The 17,411-nt window shown below is 40.0% G+C and overlaps 1 protein-coding gene across 1 annotated transcript in view; it reads right to left on the bottom strand.

Annotated features, from left to right (window-relative positions):
• The window catches only part of LOC131948414 (E3 ubiquitin-protein ligase RNF149), a 46,879-nt gene that overhangs the window by 2,388 nt on the left and 27,080 nt on the right, over positions 1-17,411 (bottom strand). Inside the window, exons 4-5 of the mRNA XM_059310020.1 lie at positions 11,256-11,338; positions 5,136-5,232 (exon numbers count right to left, since the gene is read on the bottom strand). Coding sequence (XP_059166003.1) covers positions 5,136-5,232; positions 11,256-11,338 — 180 coding nt within the window. The remainder of the gene's footprint in view (positions 1-5,135; positions 5,233-11,255; positions 11,339-17,411) is intronic.

Raw genomic sequence — 17,411 nt, 5'->3', positions numbered from 1 at the left:
GAAGAAATTTCTGGGCATCTTGAATCTATTGAAAACGAACTGCAGCGCTATTTCTCTGAGCGGAAAGAAGAAGAATCTGCATTGACGCATTACCCATTCTCTTCTTCCCTTGATGTTGCCAGCATTCCCGAGAATTACAAGATGAATTCTTTGATTAGTAGAAAGATTCCGCTTAAGATGAAAAACTGCAGACACAATTTTGGTGTAGTATTAACCATTTATATCCAAACGTAAAATTCATTGACTTTTCGAGAATATAATTCTATTTTGAACACTATTTTTCGATTAAAAACACAATTAAGATAATGATAATGACATAGGTTGGCGTTAACAAAAAAATACTTTAAAAAAATATTAACCGCGAATGTTTAGTGAATAGTATGCAATTTTACTCATGGTATTAAAACAGTTATCTAGAGTAGTTCATATTGAAAGTCTACTAGAAAATCTTATTTTAGTGCTTATTAATTTCCATACTAATTTCGGCTTTTTAATTCTATGGGGGTCGCGGGTCACTTAATTTTTATAAAAGGGGGTCGCCACTCGAAAAAGGTTGGGAACCACTGGAATAGACTGTTGAAAAAATAAAAGGAGAAACAGGAAGAGTGAGGGGAGGAGGCGAAGCTACAGAGAAATGGAATAGACTGAGTTTAAGATGTGAAGTGTGCAGTAGGTGTAAGCAGTTATGTTTATGAAGATGTTATGTGTGGATGTAAGCTGTGTGGTGTAATGGGATGTAAGCTAAGCTGCTTAGGTTATTATCACAAATGGAATTACAAATTCCTTACTGAGAATAATTTAGATATAATGGTGGTGTATTGTGAAGTGTAAGTTGGTGATATGAGGGGTGTAATGTGGAGGTGTAATGTGAAGGTATAATGAGGTGTAATGGGCTGGTGCAATCTGGGGAATTGTAATGTGGAGGTGTAATGCGGATAGGTAAAGATGCAGTGTGGAAGTGTAATGAGATGTAATGTGAATGTGTAATAAGATGTATTATGGATGTGTAATAAGATGTAATGTGGATGTGTAATGGGTGTAAAATAGGAATGTGTAATAAGGTGTATTATGTTAATGTGTAAAGTTGTAATGAGGAAGTGAAATGTAGATGTGTAATAAGGTGTAATATAGATGTGTAATAAGATGTAATGTGGATATGTAATACGATGTAATGTGGATGTGTAATAAGGTGTAATGTGTATGTGTAATAAGATATAATGTGTATATGTAATAAGATGTAATGTGGATGTGTAATGATATATAATGTGGATGTGTAATGAGGTGTATTATGTCAATGTGTAAAGATGTAATGCTGAGGTGCAGTGTGGATGTGTAAGGAGGTATAATGTGGAGGTTCTATCAGCATAGTGCTCTAACCAACGTGCCAGCAGTTACCCTCACTTACACATGTAAGCAGAGTGTGAGCTGTAAAGAATGGAGCGCAGACGAAACACAGACCAACCAGGCACACACTAGACAGATCATGACGGGCTCCTGTCAATCACACAGCCAGACGTTGTCTCCCCTGGTCCGAGGGGACCGGACATCGTTATCTCCCCTCTCATGCATATTTATTTCAAATTTGTTCCTCCTAATACGCACCTCGCTCCTTCCAACCTCGCCCGAATTTTTCAACAAATACCCCCCAACCCGGTTAACTTTCCTTCAAAAAACATTACATCTACCCGTTCCTATTTCAACATTTCTCGTTTTAAACGAATCATCGTTATTTATCCCCTTACTACCCCCCCCCCCCTCACTTAACTGACAAGTGTACACGCCAGCCGAGAGAGTGTAAGACACCTACGGTGGCTGGCAGACAATGCTGGAAAGTGGTCTGGCACCAAGCCATCTCCCCCCCACCCCCACACATACCCTACCCCCCTCACCACACACATACACATATAGACACACAGAAAAAAATGTGAGTACAGCTAATTGACATGGACTGTTGCTTGTTTACCCGCATAACTTTGAGAGTACACACAAGTCGCATGCTTAAGTGCTGCGGTAACTACATTACACATGTTACTTCGGTAACTATACATTACACTTACTTGTTACTGCGGTAAATACACATTACACTTATTAGTTACTGTAGTAGCTAACATTACACTTATTTGTAACTGCAGTAGCTATACATTACACTTACTTTTTACTGATATAACTATACTTTACAATATTTTAACTGCAGATTACATAATAAAATATAAAATAAATTTGTATTTGACCATAAATTCAATAATTTTTACTTCATAACATTGTGTGTTTTTTTTTTCTCCTTAGTGCTGACACAACTAAGCATCACACTCATTATTACAAGCTTTTATTTAACTTGCTTTCTCTGTCTGTCTGTCTGCCTTGCGTTATGGATCGAAACTGCCGAGCGAAATTTCGACCACATCTAACGGACAGATTCGTTTCAAAATATTAAACAAAAGCTGGTTATAAAAACGTTTTTTATGCTTTTTTTAACACAATACATTACTACTGCTTGTAAATCGACACACAGACACACATTACGCTTATTTTGTCCAAACTACGTTACATGTTTTTCGTCCGTCAGAGCTACATACATACACACATAGGCCTCGTGTGTGTGTGTGTGTGTGTGTGTGTGTGTGTGTGTGTGTGTGTGTGTGTGTGTGTGTGTGTGTGTGTGTGTGTGTGTGTGTGTGTGTGTGTGTGTGTGTGTGTGTGTGTGTGTGTGTGTGTGTGTGTGTGTGTGTGTGTGTGTGTGTGTGTGTGTGTGTGTGTGTGTGTGTGTGTGTGTGTGTGTGTGTGTGTGTGTGTGTGTGTGTGTGTGTGTGTGTGTGTGTGTGTGTGTGTGTGTGTGTGTGTGTGTGTGTGTGTGTGTGTGTGTGTGTGTGTGTGTGTGTGTGTGTGTGTGTGTGTGTGTGTGTGTGTGTGTGTGTGTGTGTGTGTGTGTGTGTGTGTGTGTGTGTGTGTGTGTGTGTGTGTGTGTGTGTGTGTGTGTGTGTGTGTGTGTGTGTGTGTGTGTGTGTGTGTGTGTGTGTGTGTGTGTGTGTGTGTGTGTGTGTGTGTGTGTGTGTGTGTGTGTGTGTGTGTGTGTGTGTGTGTGTGTGTGTGTGTGTGTGTGTGTGTGTGTGTGTGTGTGTGTGTGTGTGTGTGTGTGTGTGTGTGTGTGTGTGTGTGTGTGTGTGTGTGTGTGTGTGTGTGTGTGTGTGTGTGTGTGTGTGTGTGTGTGTGTGTGTGTGTGTGTGTGTGTGTGTGTGTGTGTGTGTGTGTGTGTGTGTGTGTGTGTGTGTGTGTGTATATATATACCAACCAAATACTCAAAATGTGTTCTGGATAAAGACGACAAAAAAAAAAAACTTTCGATATTATCTATGTGTGTTTTAGGGCAAGGAGATTTACAGATCAAAGGTTAAAGGTTATTTGATTGACGGCGTCACCGGAGACCTGCCCCAGTTAAAATTGTTGGCAGGCGTTTCTTATTGATCACCGTGAAAACAGGGCGTTCCGATATAACACAGGCGCTCGCTATTTCACGATCCTGTACCAACACATTAGTTTAACAGGGATGCCTACCCTTACACGCTTTTTTTTTTCGGTGAGAAGAGCATAAACTTTATCGAGGTTTAGCTTCAAGTCAAGGAGAGTTGTGTGGTTTGGGTTACATTTGATGATAATTTATGTATAATGTAATATAACTCGTTGTATTTGTATTTATGTTTCATGTTATTATTTTTTTTTCGTTCTTCATTGCTAATATTGGATAAGATTTCCTTACACTCAATTAAATTTTACGTGTCAAATGGCCAGTTGACTCAGAATTCAAACTGCTTGTCTTTCTGGATTTGCTTTCATGGCCTTAGTCCACCCAAGAAATAACAGCAAGATGGTTGTTAGCTTGAGGAGTTTTGGCCTAATCTGACCGGGGGGGGGGGGGGGTTGAAACTCGGGACTTTGAGTTTGCAACCATGAGCTATCACTCCTAAGAAATGTCTGGAAGAAACTCTGATGGCCACCATATCCGCCCCTGGCCAACATATCTGCCCCATGGCCAACATATCTGCCCCATGGCCAACATATCCGCTCCTTACCATGGCCAACATATCCGCCCCTGGCCAAGTCCAACATATCCGCCCCTGGCCATGGCCAACATATCCGCCCCTGGCCATGGCCAACATATCCGCCCCTGGCCACTGCACATGTCACACCAAAGTCCACCACAATGATTGTTATCAAACCAAGGGAAGTTACCCACTTCCTGTTGTGTTCATCGCTTCTATTTTAAATCTACATAATCACCGGATACACGTTCTCTCTCCTAGATCTGACCCCCCCCCCCCCCCTTCATCTCACATTAAAACATTTAAAACAATTACAACCAACGAAACAAATAATGTCCATGACTTTAATCTCGTACGCAGACGTAAATAACACAAAGATAACGCACAGGAAACAGGTTTTTAAATGGCTAATTCTAGACACTCAAAAACTACAACAGGCTTGTCCAAAGGCCGTTATGTGAATTAGTTGCATCCAGGAGTCTGTTTGTTGTTAGAGGGATTTTAAGTTGTGTCAGCATACATTTTTATGATTGGTCATTACATAATGATGGGTCATAACATCATGTCGGGTCATATCATGTCGGGTCATAACATCATGTCGGGTCATAACATCATGTCGGGTCATAACATCATGTCAGGATAAAACATCATGTCGGGTCATAACATCATGTCAGGATAAAACATCATGTCGGGTCATAACATCATGTCAGGATAAAACATCATGTCGGGTCATATCATGTCAGGATAAAACATCATGTCAGGATAAAACATCATGTCAGGATAAAACATCATGTCGGGTCATAACATCATGTCAACACCAAACATGACAATTCAACACAAATGAACACATTCTATGGAAAACTAACGCATTGCATGTTTGGCTCTGAGATGACAATACAAATATACACAATCACGTTAATTGATAATTAATTATTGAGAACGGTCGGCTTCAATCAAACGTTTCATGTAATAAAAAACTAAAACAATTACCAATAGTCAGTTACCCTGAAGCTGTGTAGTTAATGTAATGATGCTGTTACCTACAGTTGGGAGGGGGGAATGGGGGGAGGGGGGAATGGGGGGGGGGGGGGTACTGACCTGCATTCCGTACGCTCGTAGTATGTCCAGCTTACACATGGGACACGACCTCTGGTCAAGCAGCCATGGGTCGACGCATGACTTGTGGAACACATGACTGAAATAGAAAGTAGGAGACACATGACTTAAGGAACACGTGACTTAAGGGACACATGACTAATGGGACACTAAGGGACACATGACTTATGGGACAAATGACTTAAGGGACAAATGACTAAGGGACAAATGACTTAAGGGACACATGACTAAGGGACACATGACTTATGGGACACTTGACTTAAGTGACACATGACTTAAGGTACACGTGACTTAAGAGACACATGACTTAAGGGACACATGACTTAAGGGACACATGACTTAAAGGACACATGACTTAAAGGACACATGACTTAAGGGACACATGACTGAAACAGAAAGTAGGAGACACATGACTTAAGGGACGCATGACTTAAGGGACACATGACTAAGGGACAAATGACTTAAGGGACACATGACTTAAGGGACACATGACTTAAGGGACACATGACTAAGGGACAAATGACTTAAGGGACACATGACTGAAACAGAAAGTAGGAGACACATGACTTAAGGGACAAATGACTTATGTGACACATGACTTATGTGACACATGACTTAAGGGACACATGACTTAAGGGACACATGACTTAAGGGACACATGACTTAAGGGACACATGACTTAAGGGACACATGACTTAAGGGACACATGACTTAAGGGACACATCACTTATGGAACACATGACTTAAGGAACACATGACTTAAGGGAGACATGACTTATGGGACACATGACTTAAGGGACACATGACTTAAGGGACACATGACTGAAACAGAAAGTAGGAGACACATGAATTAACAGTTGAACTCTACTTTACTTTATCATGGACTGTCAGGTTCAAAAAGGACTTCACATACAGACACATGTAGACGTACCATACGTTATCTATGTCAATAATGCCTGATTACTTCGGGTGTAACTTATTAAGCCTGTTTGTGTTACGCCCCATTACATAGTCATTGAAAAACAAACACCAACTTTCATATTAGTTTTCTTATTTCAAATATAACATAAGAATGAGACTAATATAAATAATCACAACTCCTAACAAAGTAAAAGGAAATTGAATACGCCCTCTGTGGTTTAAAAAGGCTATTCCGCCAATAAAAATACGCGCCTTGATCACGTGATTAAAAAAAAAAATTCTGTAGACGCGGCCAGAAGTGCATGCAAGGTATTCGACACGTTTTCTCAAGCGTGAGTCAAACTCTCTCTTAGAGTGCTCACGTCAAAGGAGTCTCTCTTATTTTTTTCTCTTGTAAGACAACATAAAACAACCATTAAGACAAGACGCCTGTTGGTGCGGTTGTTAGAAAACAAAAAAATCTATTTTAAACTCATTGCGAAATGCCTTTAAAGTGTATTTTTGCTGCACAAATACATTTGGAACAAAACAACAACAATTGGAAATAATGAGAACTGATGGTTTCAAAGAATAAAGTCGATTTGTCTATTGATAATTCATTTATTTTTTAAGATTTGTTGGAAAGGTAATGATAAGGGGAAATCACCAAAGTATAGTCTATGACAGTGCGTTTATCCTTGCGACATATATACTTCCCAATACTTGCGACATTTATTCTTCACATATATACTGTACATGCCTAAAAAACAATTTCGAAACAAGAAAGCAAACATATTCTATGGGAAAAATGATTTCATACGAGTTTTCTTGCGAGTTTGTGTTTTCCTAGACGTGTATAATAATATATGTCGCAAGTGGAAATGCGGTGTTACGCATGTAGGACTACAGTATTTTACGGTACATCGTCAGAAACTATCTAGTACCCTAGGCTTTTTGTGCTCTCCCCCCCCCCTCAAAATCCATCCGACCTATATTATATAATATATATATAAGCAACATTAACCACGGCTGCAAGACGATATTTTAATTTTGTTTGTAATCTACTTGATTCATTGTTGACATTGTAGACGTATTGAACAGACGACGTAAGACAAGAATAAGATGTTCAAAACATGAACCTTAAATTTGTAACGCGAACGAATTTGGAATACGAATCCGAGACTGCAATACGAATCCGAGACTGCAATACGAATCCGAGACTGCAATACGAATCCGAGACTGTAATACGAAGCTTGTGTTGGCTTTCATGTTGTTTTATAGATTACAACTGTCCAGTTCCTACTGTGTTTTGCTAAATTGATAAACACCAAAGTATCTTTGTTTAATGTCGGGTACAAAGTACGTGTAAACAAGAACAGCTGAAAGTAGGAATCGAACAAGAACGGTTCTAGACGCATGCCGAGTGCTCTTGTGTTCGACCATGAGTGTCCTCTGTGGAATTTTAAGACTTCGTTGTCGACGGCAACGTGGTACATCTGTATGTGACATGACATGTGACATATGGCAACAACGTGACATCCACACACGTGACAATATATGTGATATACCTGTACGTGACACGACCGGAATGTGACATATCACCAGCAACGAATATGACCACCAACGTGACATATGACAGCAACTTATCAACGACACGCGTGATTATCACGTGATATAAGTACGTGACACGAACGAGACGTGACATGCACTCAATCCATTTTCATTTTAACTTTTTTATATATATATTTGTTTTTTAACTTTGAAAATGCCCTAATTACCCTTTAACCTCTGACCCTTTAACTGTAAGGTCAGCGTAGACACGTGATCAATACATCGCCACCGAAGCAGACGAGTTAACCAATCAGTGCCTTTCAGTCGGCTTCACGTGACCGGCCAGTTTAACGAGACGAAAGAAAAAAAAACTGTTAACGAGCTGGGAAACGACGAGTACAAAAGTTAGTACAGACTCTCCTGCGATCTTCACCCATAACATGCTGCCACTGCCCGTTTGTAAGCTATATTTTATAAATAAATAAATAAATAAATAAATATATATATATATATATATATATATATATATATATATATATATATATATATATATATATATATATATATATAGACAAAACCCCAGATTTACCATGACCTGACACAACCACTTGTGAAGTCTTGACCCTGTTAGTTGTGCTCCATACTTCACACACACACTCACACACACAGTGGAGACGAGCAGATGGGGAGAGGGTGGGGGAATAACTGATACGCTATGTGAGGGCATTCAAGAAATCGGACGAATCCTACATTTCCTTTCTTCAATTACTACAACCATGTTTTTTTTAAAAATAAAAAAAATAAAAACAACCACGTCAACCAGCATTAGAAATAAGGTTACTTGGAAGGGCGGCCTCATGGGGAGTGGTAATGGGGGAGGGGGAGGGAGTTGGTTGCCGTGTTTAAAGAAAGGGTTAAAAATCTACTAACAACGTGACGTCGTTTACAGACGACTCCATTATCCCCTCCCTCCAAAGAATTACTAGGTGTCACAGCGACATTGATACCGCCTCACCTCCCCCAAGACAAGCCGAAAATCCCATTAACCTGATTACCAGACGCACCCCCCCCTCCCCACCCACACACAAACCTACTATCACACTGACCCGTGTATCCCCATGGTCGGTGTATTACCACGACCCCAGTATTCCCTTGACCCTAGTATATCCATAACCCTAGTAACATTACGACCCGTGTATCACCCCAATATCACCACGAACCTAAACTCATCAAGGGCCGTGTGTCACCATGACCCCGGTATCCCGAAGACCTCAGTCTCACCACGAAGACCCCAGAATCACGAAGACCCGGTTATCACGAAGACCCCAGTATATCACGACCCCAGTATCACCAAGAAGACCTCAGTATCACCACGGCCCATGTATCACCACGACCCGTGTACCACCACGACCCATGTATCACCACGACCCGTGTACCACCACAACCCGTGTATCACCACGACCCGTGTATCACCACGACCCATGTATCACCACAACCAGTGTACCACCACAACCCGTGTATCACCACGACCCGTGTATCACCACGACCCATGTATCACCACGACCCGTGTACCACCACGACCCATGTATCACCACGACCCGTGTATCACCACAACCCGTGTATCACCACGACCCGTGTATCACCACGACCCGTGTATCATCATGACCCGTGTTTACCTAACTACCCTAGCACTAAAACTCTGCTCCTGATGTTGAATTGGCCTGTCATCGCCAGACATTTTTTTATCAGCGGTTGTTTCTCGGTTAATTTGGACGGATCGCCCTACAGCGGTTAGTCTTGTTGCATCAAACACACACTTCATCCACATTACCAAAACTGGCACTACAACGGTTAGTTTTGTTTCATTAAACACACACTCCATCACTATAAACACAACTGTCACTACAGCGGTCTTGTTTGATTAAACACACACGTCACCCACATTACCACTGTCACTACAGCTGTTAATCTTATTCATCGCCATAACCACAACAGTCACTACAGCGGTTAGCCTAGTATTGTTTCATTGAACACACACTTCATCACCATAAACACAATTGTCACTAAAGCGGTTCGTCGTGCTGGATCAAACACACACTTCACCCACATTATCTCTTAGTCTCGTTTCATTGAACACACTTCATCGCCATGAACACAACAGTCACTACAGCGAATCAAACACACACTTCATCCACAATTACCACAACTAGCAATACAGCGGTTAGGTTTGTTACATTAAACACACACTCCATCAACATTACCACAACTGGCACCACAGCTGTTAGTCTTGTTTCATTAAACACACACTTCACCCACATTACCACTGTCACTACAGCTGTTAATCTTATTCATCGCCATAACCACAACAGTCACTACAGCGGTTTGTCTTGTTTCATCAAACATACCTCATACCTCATCCACATTACAACACCGTAAGCGGGGGTTATACCCCTAATACCGTGTTCAAGCAATGGCTACTGACATACAGTCCGAATCAACAAGGTCGGCTACGTAAGTGTTAATTCTGTCTCGGTCCCATTGGGATTCTATATACGACAAGATGATGAACAAGACAAAAGCCAGAAGTGGTGTGGGGTGTTTCAGATTACTGTTTTAAGTAGGTTTCGTGGCCGGGTTGTGGTCAGTTTGTAATGTATGTAGAAGTTGGGTAATTATGAAGATAGTCAAGCTATAATTAGGGCAGTAGGTCAATTCATATTCTGGCCAGTTTGTCAAATAATGATTAGGTCAGTAGGTCAAATAATAATTAGGGAAGTAGGTCAAGTCATAATTAAGGCAATTGGTCAAATCTTAATAAAGGCAGTGAGTGAAGCCATAATCTGACCAGTAGGTCAATTCATAATCTGGCCAGTAGGTCAATTCATAACCTGGCCAGTAGGTCAATTCATAATCTGGCCAGTAGGTCAATTCATAACCTGGCCAGTAGGTCAATTCATAATCTGGCCAGTAGGTCAATTCATAATCTGGCCAGTAGGTCAATTCATAATCTGGCCAGTAGGTCAATTCATAATCTGGCCAGTAGGTCAATTCATAATGTGGCCAGTAGGTCAATTCATAATGTAGCCAGTAGGTCAATTCATAATGTGGCCAGTTGGTCCATTCATTTTATGGCCATTTGGTCCATTCATAATCAGGCTAGTTGGTCAATTCATAATTAGGGCGGTAGATCATAATCAGGAACAGTCCCGTCTGATTTGAACCTGTTGTTCAAAGTCTTGATTTAGGCAGTTGGTAAGTCATAATCTGGACTAGTTGAATGAAAACATCGTTCACATTTTCGACTAGCTGATCAGCCAACCCCCTGTCAAATATACCAGGATTACCGGCTACTCAACTCACCATGCACGTGTTAACTCACGAGTGTACTCACTTAGGCGTCGGATCTAACTTAAGACACCCCGTTAAAATGTCATCAACAACCCCCCCCCCCCTCCCAAAAAAACAAATACGATATCAATGGTATTCCGTTGTACCCATCTTCAATATTTTTTATTGTTTTAGTGATATTCATTCATTTAGAGTAGAAGATTAAAAAAAAATCACTTGTAAGCTACAGGATGGTTCAAGAAAAGACACTTGCTCTATAAAAGTCACAAAGACAAAAGTTTTAACATAGTTTTCACTACTCACCGGCACGGCAGTATCCGGATGACATCATGGGCTTTGTATGGCTCGATACATACGGCACACTGGTCAAAGTCGTTTTCTAGCTCCTGTGGTAGAAAATAAAAGTAATTGCAATTTGTATTGAATAGTTGTGCACAGGCCATTTTTATTGGGACAAGTTGTTTAGAAATATATAGAAACATCCATCGATATTACATTTATTTTATACTAGCCGTCCCGGCCAGGCCCTGCTCTGGCTTCTGTGAAAAACCTTTCGGTTAAAGACCATTACCTGTGTGTTTAGTAATCATCATAAACCCGGCATTGCCCACCCAAACCACAACCAACCAAAACCAAAACAACAAAACGCAAACATAACGCTAATACAATTACAAATACAAACGAAAACAAAAACTTACAACAAACCAACCACAACCACAAACACCAATACGAACACAAAGAAAAAAGCAAACGAAAACAAACCAAATCCAAACGCAAAACCAACCACAAACACATATACAAACCCAAAGAAAAAAACACAAACGAAAAAGCAAACGAAAACAAACCAAATACAAACGCAAAACCAACCACAAACCCAAAGAAAAAAACACAAAAGAAAAAACAAACGAAAACAAACCAAATCCAAACGCAAAACCAACCTCAAACACAAATACAAACACAAACCCAATGAAAATAAAACACAAACGAAAACGAAAAAAGAAAGAACAAAAACGAACCAAATCAAAACGCAACCTCTAACGCAAACCCAACCTAAACACAAAGAAAACACTAACGCGAATATAAACGCAAAGTGCTCACGGGGCTGAATCGCCTGCTTCAACTTAATAAACGACTATAGTACCCCAACTTATTCATAGTCTTTTGCACTCACTTTAATGAACCTAGGCGCGAAACCGAACACGGGAGGCCCGGGACCCCAAAAAGCACCCTGTCTGGGCGCCAGAGGACGCACCATGACGTCACCGCCTGATTGAACTTAGTAAACGCCTATAGTGCATAACTTATTCATAGTCTTTTGAACTCACGCGAACGTAGATACCATAGCGTACACCGGAAGGCCCGGGGCGCCAAATAGCACCCTGTCGGGGTGCCGGAGGACGCCCGGATTTGATTCACTTAAAGACTATAGTAACCTTTCTTATCCATAGTCTATCGCACTGTTCAAAACAAAATTATGCAGCATAGCGCTCACATGATAGCCCAGGGTGCCAAATCGAACCGTGCAGGGGCGCCGGCGGACGCGCCTGTTTCAATTTAGTGAACAAAAATGATAATACTCCAAGCTTATCCGTAAATGGAAAGAAATAAACGTATAGGATTTGTAGGACCTGGCTTATTAAATGTTATTGATTTAAAAAAAAAATAATAATTATTGAACAGTATGTTCAGTGTATAGAATAAATAAAAGGCAGTGTTAAAAATACCTAACCACATTGCACTTAATCAATCCCCGCTAATTGTGTAATTATTTTTTTTTTCTTAACACCAAAAACAAAGTAATAAAATGTTAATTCTCTCTTCTTAAGGATTTATTTTTCATTAAAGGGAAGTAACTTTGCAGTCAATACATTTCCGACACAATTTTAGAAATTTTATAAACGTCGATACACTTTTTAAAAATTTTATGTCGTGTTCATAATTGAAAATTATTCTTCTAAGTAAATAGAATGAAAATTGTTTTTAAAGACTTTCAATGGTAATTTTTCGACTCGTAAATTTAGACTTTGAGCACGATAAAAAATCTAACACTTAAATCCGTAGAAGTGTCAACGACAAACTTTTTTTTTTTTGCCACACGTTACAGAACTGAGCTTTATATATTAGATATATATATATATATATATATATATATATATATATATATATATATATATATATATATATATATATATATATATATATTATATGTTTATATACGTATATGTATATATATACATGTATATTTATGTATATATTATATATGTATATACATGCATATACATGCATATACCTGTATATACATGCATATACCTGTATATACATGCATATACCTGTATATACATGCATATACCTGCATATACATGCATATACATGTATATACACGTATATACATATATATATATATATATATATATATATATATATATATATATATATATATATATATATATATATATATATATATATATATATATATATATATATATATATATATATATACGTGAATATTTATAATCAACGGAGATCGAAGCCTCTACATTCCATCCCTCTATTATCACCCCCCCCTTATATTCCACAAGTCATCCATCTAGAATCTCGCCAAAAAAAGACCTGATCTAATCAATCGGCCCGAGATTTCATTTAGGTAAAACCAAAGCCAACCTTGTCTGTCTCTATTTTTTCGCTCCAGTATTTTTTTTATGTTCGTCTCAAATCATCGCATTAAGATCTTAAAATAACAGCGGCTGATTATATGCTCAATGTAATACGTCATTCAGGGTCATCACTTCAGCGTGTAAATACATAACAGAACCGAAACGACTGGCTAAAATGTATGATTATATAAGCAACACGGTAATTTTTTTGTCTATCTAGACACAGTGACGATCAAGATGTCGATATGTGGATTTTTTTTTTTTTCTTTGTTTTTTTTAAGGAAACTAGGACAATGGTTAAATGATTGTCAAAAGCTAAAGCTCAGATACACCCAATTTAAACTTAGGGGTCATCCATAAATGGCGTCAGGCTTTTTTTTTTTGACGATTTTTACCTCCCCCCTCCCCTCCGTCACACATCGTCACAAAAAGCCAGAACCCCCACCTAAAATGACGTCACACCTCGGCCCAAAACCCCCCTCAAAATTGCACATCGATATTTTTCCAAAACCTTGTCTGAACTCTGTCAACATAGTATATTTTAATCAATAACTATTACAATTTATTAGAACAGTTTTAAAACATGGGCCCGGGTAGATGTATGGGTGCCCACTTAACATGGGGTCCCGGTATAGAGGAGTGGGGGCCAAGTTAAGTATGGGGGGGGGGGCACTTAAACGTGCGTCCCCGGTACAAAGGTGTGTGGACCTACTTAAAAAATGGGGCCCTGGTAAAGAGGTGTGTGGACCCACTTTAAAAAAGAGCCCTAGTAAAGAGGTGTGTGGACCCACTTGAATATGGTATAGAGAAAAAGAGGCTACAGGACATTACCCCCCTGGATATTTCCCCCCCGGACATTTCCCCCCCGTATTTACCCCCCGGAGCAATTACCCCCCTGTCAATTACCCCCCTGTCAATTACCCCCCTGGGGAATTACCCCCCCCCCCCCCCTCTCAAGTTAAAATCCTAACTCTAACTAGAATTTTATACCTATATACTACTTTAATCCAAACCTTAAGAAAAACCTAAGCATCCACCTTAGCCTAAAACTTCACACAAAACCAAAACCAATGCTAGACACAACCCTGACCCTAACCCTAACCCAAACCCATACCTAAACCTAAACCTAAACCTAACCCTAACCCTAGCCCTAGCCCTAGCCCTAAACCTAACCCTAAACCTAGCCCTAACCCTAACTCTAACCCTAGCCCTAAACCTAAACCTAACCCTAAACCTAGCCCTAACCCTAACTCTAACCCTAGCCCTAGCCCTAAACCTAAACCTAAACCTAAACCTAAACCTAAACCTAAACCTAAACCTAAACCTAAACCTAAACCTAAACCTAAACCTAAACCTAAACCTAACCCTAACCCTAGCCCTAGCCCTAGCCCTAAACCTAACCCTAAACCTAGCCCTAACCCTAACCCTAACTCTAACCCTAGCCCTAAACCTAAACCTAACCCTAAACCTAGCCCTAACCCTAACTCTAACCCTAGCCCTAGCCCTAAACCTAAACCTAAACCTAAACCTAAACCTAAACCTAAACCTAAACCTAAACCTAAACCTAAACCTAAACCTAAACCTAAACCTAAACCTAAACCTAAACCTAAACCTAAACCTAAACCTAAACCTAAACCTAAACCTAAACCTAAACCTAAACCTAAACCTAAACCTAAACCTAACCCTGACCCTGACCCTGACCCTAACCCAAACCCAAACGTAAACCTAAACCTAAACCTAAACTTAAAACTAACCCTAACCCTAAACCTAAACCTAACCCTAACCCTAACCCTAACCCTAACCCTAATCCTAACCCTAACCCTAACCCTAGCCCTAAACCTAAACCTAACCCTAAACCTAGCCCTAACCCTAACTCTAACCCTAGCCCTAGCCCTAAACCTAACCCTAAACCTAGCCCTAACCCTAACTCTAACCCTGTCCGGGGGGGTAATGTCCTACTGGGCGGGGGGTAATTGACAGGGGGGTAATTGACAGGGGGGGTAATTACTCTGGGGGGTAATGTCGGGGGGGAAATATCCGGGGGGTAATTGACAGGGGGGAAATGCCCTGTTCCCAGAAAAAGAATGTGTCAGAGCATTAAAACAAAAAAAAAGAATATAAACTTAGCTAAGCGAGTACCAAGCCAGACCAGCTTTCTATTATTTTTTTCTTACGGTCAAAAAGGGAGAGAAAAAAGGTTTCCACAGTTTGCGTGCCAACGATTATCCACCCCTGAAAATAGCTTAACACAAAAGATCTTTTTACGACCAATCATGTTTATATTGAATCGCCATGGCAACGGAAATAATTTGAAAACTAAGATGCATGGCTTGTCAGGGAGGTGGCATTGATTTTACGGCCGTTCCACATAGTCAGGGTTGGCAAGAATAACGTAGAGCGCCAGGCCATTCTACTCAAATCTCGGGGTATTAGGGTCGTGTCTTTTTAATACGGTGGGGTGGCGCGTACGGGGGGGGGGGGGGGTGCAGCAGAAAGGCTGATGTCGGAAAAAAAAAGACCTATAATGTAAGATATAGATGGGTGTTGAGTTTGTCAATAGAGCTAAAGTTATCCTATCTGGGATATATGAAGCCGGGTATCTGGTATATCTGTTGTATCAGATACCAGGGATATTTGAAGTAACAGATTTTTGTTTTGTTAGAGTTCGCATGTACACAAACCCATACCGCTCTATTAACAATAACGTTACAAATTCTATTGACACTACTGCATAGCAAAACTTAACACCACACAAAAGCAACACACGTCATCAGGGTGATTTACAAACCATCTAACAAACGAAAACCTTTAGAATATGACGCCCTAATATAAACGCCCTAGTGATATAAATGCCACAACGCGCTGATAATACTAAGATCGTTGCCCCCTGATCATACTAAGATCATGGCGTCCTTATAGTATTAAGATCATGACGCCCTAATAGTATTAAGATCATGACGCCCTAATAGTATTAAGATCATGACGTCGTAATAGTGTTAATATAATGACGTCCTGATAGTATTAAGATCATGACGCCCTGATAGTACTAAGATCATGACGCCCTAATAGTATTAAGATCATGACGTCGTAATAGTGTTAATATAATGACGTCCTGATAGTACTAAGATCATGACGCCCTGATAGTACTAAGATCATGACGCCCTGATAGTACTAAGATCATGACGGTTTGATATAATATCGCCCTACTGACACTAAAATCGAGAATGCCTGGTAGTAATGATCATGACGCCCTCTATGACATTAATGTCAAAACACCCCCGCGTTACACCATTATACAAAGCATCGTGTTCAAACCGCTGTACCCTCAAGCTAGTTCACCAGACAAGCCCCGCAGCTGAAAGCCAAAGTTAATTATAGCCCGCTAATTAAAAACCCTAACCTTAACGAATGGGGATCTGCCCATCAAAAGATGAAAGACTAATACCCGATAAACACGGCCATCATTCGTCATCATCAAACCAATAAAATAAAACGCTACCAAGGATCATCACACAATTATTCAAATGTTATTTCTTTGTTGTTTTTTTGTTACATATTTTATAACATACGCTGAAAATAAAATGCCAATAAATATTTTATGGATTGGTTTTGCATTTCAAATCGCTCTGAAATTAAGAGCAGGGGAAGCAACCCGCCTAAAAAAAATGCTTCAGACGTTATTCTGTGTAGACTGGTGCGAGGAGGGAAAAAAAGAGATGGAAAGCTGATTAAGGGCCCTAGTTTTCTCATTAATTAATCTGGCTACGTCATGCCCCGGGAAGCTTGATTTCAAGATTTTAACGGA

The sequence above is a fragment of the Physella acuta genome, unplaced genomic scaffold, assembly GCF_028476545.2.
Source record: "Physella acuta isolate Inbredline_101_S28 unplaced genomic scaffold, ASM2847654v3 ptg000643l, whole genome shotgun sequence".
Classification (NCBI taxonomy): Eukaryota; Metazoa; Mollusca; class Gastropoda; family Physidae; genus Physella; species Physella acuta.
This window is presented reverse-complemented; position numbering and strand designations above follow the sequence as displayed.